At 38.7% G+C, this 12,633-nt stretch overlaps 1 protein-coding gene across 3 annotated transcripts in view; it reads right to left on the reverse strand.

Moving 5' to 3' along the window:
- Nucleotides 1-6,286: 6,286 nt before the first annotated feature.
- IFT81 (intraflagellar transport 81) overlaps nucleotides 6,287-12,633 on the reverse strand; it is a 185,084-nt gene continuing 178,737 nt past the window's right edge. For 2 of the 3 annotated variants that reach the window (XM_021698603.1, XM_021698601.1), the window contains exon 20: nucleotides 6,287-7,004. In XM_021698603.1, the coding sequence (XP_021554278.1) occupies nucleotides 6,822-7,004 (183 nt within the window). In that variant the 3' untranslated portion in view covers nucleotides 6,287-6,821. The remainder of the gene's footprint in view (nucleotides 7,005-12,633) is intronic. The other variant, XM_044921123.1, reaches the window with a different exon arrangement.

Here is a 12,633-nt window from a genome sequence, read left to right on the forward strand (position 1 = left end):
CCAAAGTGTTTTTTATTTTGCCCTTAGATGTTAACTTTTTTTTTTTAATATTTTATTTATTTATTTGACACAGACAGAGATAGCAAGAGCAGGAACACAAGCAGGGGGAGTGGGAGAGGGAGAAGCAGGCCCCCTGCCGAGCAGGGAGCCCAATGCAGGGCTGGATCCCAGGACCCCGGGATCACGACCTGAGCCGAAGGCAGACGCTTAACAACTGAGCCACCCAGGGGCCCCTAGATCTGTTAACTCTTGATCCCATTCCAAAAAGCTGCATTGAAACTTTTAGAGACCCTAAACCCTGAGAAGAGTGCAAGGAAATCTAACAGTTCTGATTTTTCTTTTCTTTCCTTTTTATTTTTTAAAGGTTTTATTTATTTATTTGAAAGAGCAAGAGAGCACAAGCGGGGGAGTGGCAGATGGTGAGGAAGAAGTAGGCTCCCCACTGAGCAGGGAGCCTGATGTAGAGCTCAATCCCTGAGCCGAAGGTAGATGCTTAACCGACTGAGCCACCCAGGCACCCCTAATTCTAATTTTTTTAAGATTTTATTTATTTGACAGAGAGAGACACAGCGAGAGAGGGAACACAAGCAGGGGGAGTGGGAGAGGGAGAAGCAGGTTTCCCGCGGAGCAGGGAGCCCGATGCGGGGCTCGATCCCAGGACCCTGGGATCATGACCTGAGCTGAAGGCAAACGCTTAATGACTGAGCCACCCAGGCGCCCTAATTCTAATTTTTCTAATGAAAACTTCTTTGATCTCTGAAATATCAAACACTTTCAGAAAATTCAGACTGTATCCATTTGCCTACTGGATAATCCAGTGCTGAAAACTGCTTCAATTATTGGTTACACTTCTCATCTTGGTAACTAAGACTTCAATTCCCTGAAAGGGGAGGCCATGCCTTTTCCTGCTTGATGCGTTTGATACAGAGCTAGATGTAGGAAAGGGCCAATGAGCACCTGCTGGTTTCATCCCTGAGGCCCTCTCACACTCTCCCATTTACCTGTCCAAATCTTCATCTTTCCAGGCCCCCAATCATTCCTCCCTCTTGGACAAGACTTCCTGGACTCCACTTTGACCCTTTAGTCTTCTCTAGATCTCTGCTGTGATTGAATTTTGATAGCACCACAAAATTTAGCACTTGATTATTAGGTTTTGATATGTTTGCTACTGTTCAATTTATTGTTAGTCCTGTTAATGATGGGGCCATGTCTTATACACTTACTGTACCTTTTCACAGAGTTTAGCTGAGTGCCTAGCACATCAAATTACAGAGCACAAGGACTTGGCACATGATAGAGCTCTTTCCTCTCCCTCATGTATCTGGGTAACTTTCTGAGCCATTCTAGACTTCTTGTCATTTCCTGAGCATGCCCTGTTCTTAAACGCCTTTATGTCTTCCTCCTTTCCCATGGCTATCAAAATCTTAATTCCTTCTTACAAACCCAGCTCAAGTCCTACCTCTTCCATTAGTCTTTTCAGTCCCCCATGTCAGAATTAATTGCTTCTTCCTCTGAGCTCCTAGTTCTTTTTATACATAAAAGAACTTTATTTTTCGCTACATAATATTAGAGTCTTCTAGTCTGTGAGCTCTTTGAAAACAAAAACCAGGTCACACTCACTTTATATTTTAGCAGTTAGCACAATGTCAGGCACACAGAAGATATTCAATAAATATTTGCAAATAAATAGATGATGAATTTACCATTTCATTCTCCAATTAATCAAGGAATATCTTGCTAACTTCTTTGGTTTGGCCTTCGCATTTTCATAGAGGAAGGCAAGAAATGTCTATAAAACAATTCAATGGATTCTGGATTTGACCAAATTAAATAAACTTAGTGGTTTTGCTTAATATTGTACTGTATTTCAAATTTTAAGTATTGTATGGTATTTCAATTTTTAAGTTCCATTGCAGCATGTAAAATAAAAAACTGGAATCTATCTATATGTCCAGCAACAAAAGACATATATGATTTTAACACTTTTACAGAGAAAGATTTAAATTATAACCTATAAAGCTTGCATCTGTTCTGTGTCTAAAACTATTACTTCTTTCTTTTATGTATTTACTTGACATTCATTATTAGCATAATTCCCATGTCTAGATGGTAGAGTTCGTTTTTACTCATTTACTAAAGTCTCTTTCCCCCTTAGGTACAGTAAGTGAACACATTTAAAAAAAAAAGAACTATAATTTCACACATATTATAGTTCATTAAATGGATATCAGCCTGTCTGCATATATACAACCAGTATATACATGGGTCACACTGTAGTTTATACAGCACAGAAGTGAAGAGCCCTGGCTTTGGGCACTGGCTCTGCACGCTGTGTAATACCGTGGAAGCCTGTGCCTGTTTCCTCATCTATTAAGTGGGGATAATAGTATTTACCTCCTGGGGTTATTGTGAGAGGTACATTAGTTCAGACACATGAAGTACTTAGGACAGTATCTGGTCCATACTAAGTGCTCAATAATGACTATGATTACAAAGCTTCAGGGAGTAAAACTGGTTCAGTCTTGCTTTGCCTAACTGCTGTTTCTAAAAAAATGCCCTCCGTCTGTAAGTTTGCTTCATTTCTAGAACCCAGAAACTAATCAGCAGTGCTCTTTAACAATGAAACAAGCTCCCTCATGAGGAGTGAGCCGCATTGCGGTTACTCCACGGAGGCTGGGAAGTGATTTGCTCCAAGCGCTGATTTCTGCACTGTTGAAAGGCTGAAAGAGAGCTCTCAAAAGTCCAATTTAATAACTGATCACCCAAATCATTCTGAGGTTCCTTTCCAGCTCCAAAATGCGATGGCTATTTACCCGGTTACCGCGTGCAGGGCAAAGCAGCAGCCCTGCCAGGACCCTGCTGGGACACCCTCGACGGAGGTGGAAATGAATACTTCCACTGAAAAACAGAAATCTTTAATTTCCTCCTGTGTTCTCTCTGAATAGTGAATTTCCATGGCAGTAAACCGAGTTTGGTGACTCAAGGCTCTCGGCAATTGGAGAGGAAATCGTGAACTATCTGCCGAGAAAGTACTTCCAGTTTGCCAAAAGAGGGAGCCTGGGAGCAGAAAGCATATGTTCATCCAAGTCTTAAAAAATACTTGTTTGGATTCTGTGTTTTAGTTTTTGATTTCTTTTGCAAGGATGGGATGGGACTGAATGACAGTTATGCCAATTTTTTCTTTTTTATATTGTCTTAAGACGGGAGAGTCAAAGATTGAAAATATACAGATAACTGAATGATCTCTATCTTTCCTGGACAAAATGCTTACCTCATGCCTGGCTGCCATACGCTAAACGGCTCTAATTAAACTGTTTTCATTAAAAGGAAAGGGAGGAGGAGCTAAGCCAGTAGCTCCTTCTGGGTAGAGAAACAATTACATACTTAATAAAAGTGCAACTTTAAAAAAAGAATCTTCTGGCTGCCACAGATTGTTTAAAAAAGGATTCGTTGCATACACAATCTAGATCTTACTTTCACTACAACAATGGTTGAATATATTGAAATAACCAGGTTTAAAGGAAGTTAATCATCAGGCTGCTTACTTACCCACTCCCTAGGGCTTAAGCACTCCTTCATGCCAAACAAGAAGAATGATGTAAGCGCCTAGAACCATTTGTAGAAACAAGCCTTTGATTCATGCTCATTAGTCACTAATGTAGGGTAAATGCCTGTGTATGACAAGGAGGTTTCTATAAGACACACATCTCCATAGGAAGTCATTTTTCAATACAAACTGGATTTTGCCGTTGTAAAGGCAGCTTTGGCAAGTTATCCATTTGTGCATATTTTCAAATTCAATTCAGAAGATCTCAGCAAATTTATACATTTTTAGTTGAGCAACATATTCAGTCTCTTCTTTTTACTCCAATTACCAAAAAGTGCTCTGTATCATGTTAGCCTAAAAAGTTAAGAAATAATCATACTTGGAAAATTCACAGAGCTTAACATTTTCCAGAAAATTTATATATGTTATATAAACTAATAAGGCAGAAAGATACATTTGGATTTGATAGTTTAATGAAATGGTTTCTTTTACTATTGCTGCCTATTGAACTAAAGCAAAATGATAGAAAGTATTAATCTAAAGAAGAAAGTTAAGTGTTCTGTAATTTCCTGAAATCTGGTTTGATTTCCACAAGCCTTTGAACAATGTTCTAAGACCCTTCTGGTACACTCTCTGGACCAGAAAAATACATGATCTTGGATTTAGATGTTAATAGACTTATAACAGAAAGGACATTATCCTATTATAAGATTGTTCTTAAAGGACAACCTTTAGAGTTGGATTATTTCCTGAACTAATATAGAAAGCAAGATAAGCAGTAGCCTTTTGAAATTTACAGTTTATACAGTCAGTCCCATGCAACAGTTGGCAACACCGAGTCCTAGGAGGAGCAAATCCATGAACGCAAAAGCAGATTTCACAGGCTACATTTTTCTTCTTTATTTGGGCCATCATGTGGAAGACAGATTATTTTCCAAAATGATTAAGTACTCTCATCAATTAGCCAGCTAGAGTATCAATCCTGAAGGAAAAATGTAATAAGCTCTCCTGTAAGTGTCAGCTGTCAAAACTGTCAGAGTTAGTCAAAGCTTTTTAATGTTCCAATCAAATCACAAAATGAGTGGAAAGTCACTGCATAAAACCCATTAAGATGCATTACTAAATGTCCAATGTTACATAAAAACTATAAATAACTTTGTACTTTTAGGTTTTTTTTTTTTTCAATTTGCTTTTCTTGAAGTAATAATGATGTTCTGCTTCAGTTAATAAAGTAATTCTGGAGCTGCCTAGTGTTTAATCCACATATTCCTTCTGTGTGGAATAAAGATGGCAAGCAATAATCAAATCAGAATTATAAGCATTCCTTGGAGTATCTGTCATTAACAATTTTTAAAATTAAGAGAAGAGCACCAAGGATAGTTAGTGAAGGCTAAAAAAATTAATCACCAAGCTTAATAATCTTACAAACTGACTTTCCTTAGGGGAATAAAATGCTGTTTTGTTTCTGTGATGGACATCTAGTCTTTCTCAAATATTTGCAAAGAAATTCATACTCTGGCTAAAGGGACATCATTTGCCACTGGCTTAAAAATAACAAGCCAGTGGCCAACACTGAACAAATACATCTACCTCAATGTTCAAAAACTGATTTATTGAATTAAGAAAGGTTTGTTTCCACACTGAAACACAGCCTTTACTCGTTTGGTATCTGATGGAGCTAGCTGTTGATCTAAAGGCACAAATGAGAATTCTGGTAGCTGATACTTTCCCAAATAAGAGGCTAAAGTAAGCTAAGGACCAGATTGAAACCACATAATAATATTAAAATGCTTCTTTTTTTCCTTGAAATTTATTAAAAGAAGTTTCTTTCCATACTTTCTTGGTAAGTTCTTCCTTGCTCTGATGGATCCCATCTTTTCTTGCAATAGCTCCTAGAGTTACCAAGGTTGGTAAGTTTATCTGATTACCAAGGAAAAAGCTTTCAAACAAAAAGTAAGAGTAGAACACACTTGGAAACAAAGAGATCCAAAGCCATAATCAAGTTTGCATGTTTTGCACAGGGTAGAAATAACTTTCTTCATTGAAATGTTCTTTCCCTCTCACTGCCATCCCCAGGATAGCTACAGAGAACTAACCCAAGATGGACATGCTAATAATTTGAAATCTGAGTTTTCAAATCTAAAGGGAAGACATTTTTTTTTTAAGATTTACTTATTTATTTTAGAGAGAGAGAGAGAGAAAGCAAGAGCACAGCAGAGGGGCAGAGGGAGAGGGAGAGGAAGTCTCAAGAAGACTCTGCGCTGAGCATGGAGTGTGATGCGGGGCTCGATCTCAGGACCCTGAGATCATGACCTGAGCCAAAACCAAGAGTCAGACACTTAACCGACTGCGCCACCTAGGCACGCCTAAAGGAAGACATTTAAAAAAGTATAATGAAACTGAAATGAAGTAAAGGGTAGCATATGAATTTAGTATCTTTCCTTAAGGAAAAATCAAAGAAATCTTCAAGTACCCTGCCCAAATGAAGCAGAAATTAGAAGCACTTTGGACCCTTGAATTTCACTTGGAATCCTACTGTAGCTTTTTAGCATATGATAATTTCTATATTCTAGGACTACTTTTTTATATTTAAAATAAAAGTCCCCAAGACCTAAATACTATAATAGATTTTGGGTGAAAATAAGTAATAATCCTTAAATTTAATACAATACCATAAAATGAATAGTTAAAAAATAAAATTTGACACAGCTACATAATTAAAAAATAAATAGTCATCATATGTGCACCAAGTTTTATTTGCCTTTAAATAATACAGACAGAACAAATATGTTATTCAAAATAGGAAATTTTCTTGAATTTTACAAGAAAGAGAAACTGAAGTGAAACTGTAGGAATTGCTGAACTTCAGATAAATGTTTCTTCAAAACAAGAGATATTAGTTCCTAAAAGATTCCTCAAAAGTTAAAAAAAGATTAAGAAGAACATTAAGCCATTGGGTTATTACATTTTAAAAAAACTACATGCTTCTTAATGGACATGTTTACATTTACAGAGAGTAAACTTAGCCGCCTATCTCCTAAAACTCCTAAGACACCACTGATCTCTAAACTAAGCAAAACAATAAAAGCCGTTTTTCATATGAAAAAACTTTAAAACCTAAATCTACCTTAACATTATCTTCCAAGGAAACTTAATAGGAATGGTTAGCCTGAAAGCAAAATGTTGTACAAATCACTTTCCAGAAAAAATACATTATGGGATTATGCTTACATCTAGTAGTATCAACTAAAACCCCAAACGATGGCACATGGATTCAAAGTACCAGCCTGTCCTCCCCGCCCTCCTGAATTACCTGACCCATGGGAGTTTGGCTTTGTTGTTTCAGAAAGCACTGTTTCTTACATTCCATCAACTGTTCGAAATCACGCCACATTTTCGCTTGTTTCATATTTGGACCATGACTTTCTCGTACAGCTTTTTGTTTTTCTCGGAGTTTCTACCATAAAAAAAAAAAATCAAGAATGATTAAATCTCAGTTGCAGGGATTTACTTCTATTGCTTTCATCAGAGGAACATGGTCTGCTTTTTGTACATCTGATGAGTAACAGTTAACTAAACCAGGTTCTTCTGCGATGTATGAAAACTAAGATGATAAAAGTTAATTAAATTGATGATAGATGTAGGAAGCTTGAAGTTAAAAAGAATAGAAAAACATAAAAGAAAGGGAGGGGAAAAAATAAAGGGAATCAGGAAAATGGAACAGTATCATGGTGTGGAAAAAAGAATGCGGATTTTGGAAGTCAGAAGACTTTGGTTTCAAACTTGGCTTTGTCACTAGCTGTAAGTAAGACAATTTCTCTGGACCTCACTTCTCTCAATTGTCAATTAAGGCTATAAAAGGGGATAATTATAAAATTATCTGCCTTATAAGATGATGATGATGATGATTATTTTTAAAGATTTTATTTATTTATTTGAGAGAGAGAACGTGAATGAGAGAGTGAGAGCATGAGCAGGGGTGTAGGGCAGAGAGAGAAGCAGATTCGCTGCTGAGCACGGAGCCCGACTCAGGGCTTGATCCCAGGACCCTGGGATCATGACCTGAGCTGACGGCAGTTGCTTAATCGACTAAGCTACCCAGGCATCCCATAAGATTATTTTTTCACATGACATAATAGGTCTGGAAATACTTGATAAACTATGATATGTTATATATTATTATTATTAAATATTATATTCTTTCCTGAATCTGTGTGTGCTCTATGTGTGCCCAAATAAATCAAATTGTATGCATATATTCCTCAGGAAGAAGGTTTTGTGATATTTTTAAAAGTACACTATTAAATAAGCCATATCCTTATCAGAATTGTTTTTATTTTTGTTTATTTTTATTTATTTTTAAGTAGGCTCCATGCCCAGTGTGGGGCTTGCACTCACAACCCTGAGATTCAGAGTCTCATGCTCTACCAACTAAGTCAGCCAGGTGCCCCCAGAATTGTTTTTGTTACTAATAGCCTATATGATTCCATCTGTCAAAACTGTTCTACTCATAGACTCTAAAATTATAAACAGGAATAAGAAAAGTGTTTCAATAAATTGTAAAAGTATACTTTGGTTCTGTATTAGGGCAAATTCAGAAAGGGTGACTGAAAGGAGGCATAGCAGAAAGTCAGAGATAATGAGAAGAAGGAAGGAAGGAAGAGGGAAAGGAAGGAAGGCAGGTAGGCAGAGGAAAACAGAGATGATGACAGTGCACACATCAGGAAACACAGTGTGACAGAAATGTACCCAGTGACACTGTGAGTGTGAGAAATCACCAAGGACAGAAAAATAAGCAAAGACATGGAAACAGGTAACACAGAAACGTCCCCATCCTTTCCTCTATTGTATACAGCTGATCTAATAGTTGATCTAAGGACACAAATGAGAAGGCTAGTCACCGGTACTTGCCCAAATAAGAGGCTAAACTAAGCTGAGGACTGGATTCAAAACACTTTACTGAAGACTGCCCTCCCCAGCTATGGTTAATGAAAGCAAAATTAACAGCAAATAGCAACAGGAAACAAAGCAGAATTAAGAAAATAGAATTTAGGGGGGCGCCTGGGTGGCTCAGTTGGTTAAGCGACTGCCTTCAGCTCGGGTCATGATCCTGGAGTCCCTGGATCGAGTCCTGCATCGGGCTCCCTGCTCGGCAGGGAGTCTGCTTCTCCCTCCGACCCTCCCCCCTTTCATGCTCTCTCTCTCTCAGTCTCTCTCTCTCAAATAAATAAATAAAATCTTTAAAAAAAAAAAAAGAAAATAGAATTTAGGGGTGCCTGGGTGGCTCAGTCAGTTAAGTGTCTGCCTTCAGCCCAGGTCATGATCCCAGGGTCCTAGTGATCCTGGGGTCCTAGGATCGAGCCCCCGTGTAGGGCTCCCTGCTCAGTGAGGAGTCTGCTTCTGTCCCTCCACCCTGCTTGTGCTTGCGCTCTCTCTCTCTCTCAGAAAAATAAATAAAATCTTAAACAAAAAGAAAATAGAATTTAAATATAACTAGCAAATTTTTGACACAATACGTGGAAAGCAAATACATCTATTTAAGTCTATGTTACAAAAAAAAAAAAAGAGAGAGAGAGAGAGACAGAGAGAGAGAGAGGCAAACCAAGAAACAGACTCTGAACTGTAGAGAACAAACTGATGGTTACCAGAAGGGAGGTGGGTGGAAGGATGGGCTGAATAGTCGACGTGATGGGGATGAAGGAGGGCACTTGTGATGAGCACCGGGTGTTGTATGGCAGTGTTGAATCACTATATTGTCCATCTGAAACTAATATTCCACTGTATGTTAACTAACTGGAATTTAAGTGAAAACTTAAAACAACTAAATTATCTCACAACAAATATCTTTATCCTCATGAATTAAAACAAAAGTAGTAAGTCAGATCAAGAATTTTAAGAGTTCTTAGAATGATTTTAAGATTAAGGTATTACTTAACAAACATTTTCTTATATTACTGGAATAATTTCCTTGTCAAAAATCCTAACAACCTTTAAGTTATTTAAAGAAACCGAAGACAATATATGGGCACTGTGTCAGAAATATTAAATTTAATGTGCTTCATAACCATGTGTGTTTGAAGCCTTTAACTTTATGAATACAACTGCCTTAGTATATAATTTATTTTTAATGTTACTGTCACTTGATATAGGTTTATTTTGTTGATAGTTGTACAGGAGTACTTGTCACAGATTTCATTGTTCTTTAAAGAGGAGGTGATATAGTGGGGGTGAGGGGAGTTAGAACTTCCAGTACAGGGGCGCCTGGGTGGCTCAGTCGTTAAGCGTCTGCCTTCGGCTCAGGTCCTGATCCCAGAGTTCTGGGATCGAGCCCCACATCGGGCTCCCTGCTCTGCGGGAAGCCTGCTTCTCCCTCTCCCACTCCCCCTGCTTGTGTTCCCTCTCTCACTGTGTCTCTCTCTGTCAAATAAATAAATAAAATCTTTAAAAAAAAAAAAAAGAACTTCCAGTACAGTACTCCACAGCACTTGGTAAGGCCAATTCTAGTATATGGTAGTATGAGTTGTAGCACTACAGGTTGGTTTAATTCCAGAAGTCCGCTTGGCCTGAGGAGGGCTGTGGATGTCCAGTCTATGCCTGTTTGGAAGGCTTAGGCTATCATCACTTTTAAAGGTTTGGTGTTTTCCTTAAAAATTTAGATCTACTCTATCTCACTGATACGTGGAATTTAAGAAACAAAACAGAGGATCACAGGGGAAGAGAGGAAAAAGTAAGAGGAAACCAGAGATGGAGACAAATCATGAGAGACTCTCAATCATAGGAAACAAACTGAGGGTTGCTGGAGGGGAAGGGGGTAGGGGGATGGGGTAACTGGGTGATAGACATTAAGGAGGGTACGTGATGTAATGAGCACTGGGTGTTATATAAGACTGATGAATGAATCACTGACGTCCACTCTGAAACCAATAATTTAAAAAAATGAAAAAAAAAGAAAGAGCATCTGGAAAGAAAAAAAAAATTTAGATCTACTCTAGCAATGAGAGGATTGAGGAACTTTGTTTCTTAAATGATAGAGACTAACAATTGGGGGATGAGCTCATCAACGGCTCCTTTTGCTGAAATATACTTGTCAGACTGCTGCTACCACTTTTTGCAAAGATCCTGCAATAAAACACCACACTGGAAGGGGAAAGAATAATCTTTATTCAGATTTAGCAATTACATTTGGGTCTTTGAAAGGATTCAGGTTTGATAAATATTTCTCTATACAAAGCATCCATCCACATACTTTTCAAAACAAAATAGAGGAATGTTTTTCATATGAAAAAATATATTACCTAACATATGAAATGTTTGGATGAAAGCTAGTTATTGACAATCATACTAAATCCTAAAACCTCAAAATCTCTAGTGAATGTTTACAACTTGATTCAAATATATGCTTTCAAACACGAAATTATTTTTTTTTCCTTTTGAGTATGGCATGTCATTCCATAAATGGAAGAAGGTGCACAGAACTCACAATTTCTCTGATAGAATGGAGGAATCAGCTTTAAGGTTTCCTTTCATTTTTTTTTTTTTAAGATTTCTTTCATTTGTTTATTTATTTATTTATTTGAGAGAGAGTGAGGGAGAGAGAGCACAGGCCAAGGGAGAGGCGGAGGGAGGGGGAGAAGCAGACTCCCTGCTGAGCAGGGAGCCTGATGAGGGACTCGATCCCAGGACCCTGGGACATGACCTGAGCTGAAGGCAGACGCTTAACTGACTGGTCATGAGTTTAATTATTGAGGTAGGGTGACGGGTACACATGAATTCATTACATTATTTCCTCTACTTTTTATATAGGCTTGGAATTTTCCATAATAAATGTCTTTATACGTTTTTTAGTTTTTAAGTCTTTTTCAAAAGACTTTACAAAAGTCTATTTAATAATTATGCCATTGTTGGGCACCTGGGTGGCCCAGTTGGTTAAGTGTCTGCCTTTGGCTCAGGTCATGATCCCAGGGTCCTGGGATCGAGTCCCTCAGCAGGGAGTCTGCTTCTCCCTCTCCTTCTGACTCTCCCCCCTGCTCATGCTCTCTCGCTCGCTCTCTCAAATAAATAAATAAAATCTTTGAAAAAAAATAATCATGCCACTGTTTTCCACACCATTTTTTCCCTGAAGTTTAACTTTAGAATATTACTTACAGGTTTATGGGAGCTAATCCAGCACTTATGTAAAAGCATAGATACATGTATGTTTTTAATAATAATTCAAACTAGAAAATGTAAATAAAGGGGCGCCTGGATGGCACATTTGGTTGAGCAACTGACTCTTGGTCTTGGCTCAGGCTGTGATCTCAGGGTCGTGAGACTGAGCCCCACATCGGGCTCTGTATTCAGTGTGAAGTCTGTTTTAAGACTCTTTCTCCCTCTCCCTCTGCCCCTCCCCCACAAAAATAAATAAATAAATCTTTAAAAAAAAAGGAGGAGTGCCTGAGTGGCTTAGTTGGTTGGGTGTCCAACTCTTGATTTCGGCTCAGGTCATGATCTCAGGGTCATGAGATTAAGCCCCACATTGGGCTCCGTGCTGAATGTGGAGCCTGCTTAAGATTCTCTCTCTCTCCCTCTCCCTCTGCCCCTCCTTCCCCACTTGCACTCGTTCTCTCTCGAAAAAAAAATTAAGGGGCGCCTGGGTGGCTCAGTCGTTAAGCGTCTGCCTTCGGCTCAGGTCATGATCCCAGGGTCCTGGGACCGAGCCCCGCATCGGGCTCCCTGCTCGGCGGGAAGCCTGCTTCTCCCTCTGCCACTCCCCCTGCTTGTGTTCCCTCTCTCGCTGTGTCTCTCTCTTCAAATAAATAAATAAAATCTTTAAAAAAAAAATTAAAAGAAAATGGAAATAAGGACACTGGTCCCGAGTTGTTGATAAATACAGATTTAAAAAAAAAAAAAGATAGGGCGCCTGGGTGGCTCAGCTGGTTAAGTGACTGCCTTCGGCTCAGGTCATGATCCCAGAGTCCTGGGATCGAGTCCCGCATCGGGCTCCCGGCTCAGCGGGGAGCCTGCTTCTCCCTCTGACCCTATCCTCTCTCATGCTGTTTCTCGCTCTCTCTCTCAAATAAATAAATAAATAAAATCTTAAAAAAAAA

Source organism: Neomonachus schauinslandi, chromosome 14 (assembly GCF_002201575.2).
Source record: "Neomonachus schauinslandi chromosome 14, ASM220157v2, whole genome shotgun sequence".
Lineage (NCBI taxonomy): Eukaryota > Metazoa > Chordata > Mammalia > Carnivora > Phocidae > Neomonachus > Neomonachus schauinslandi.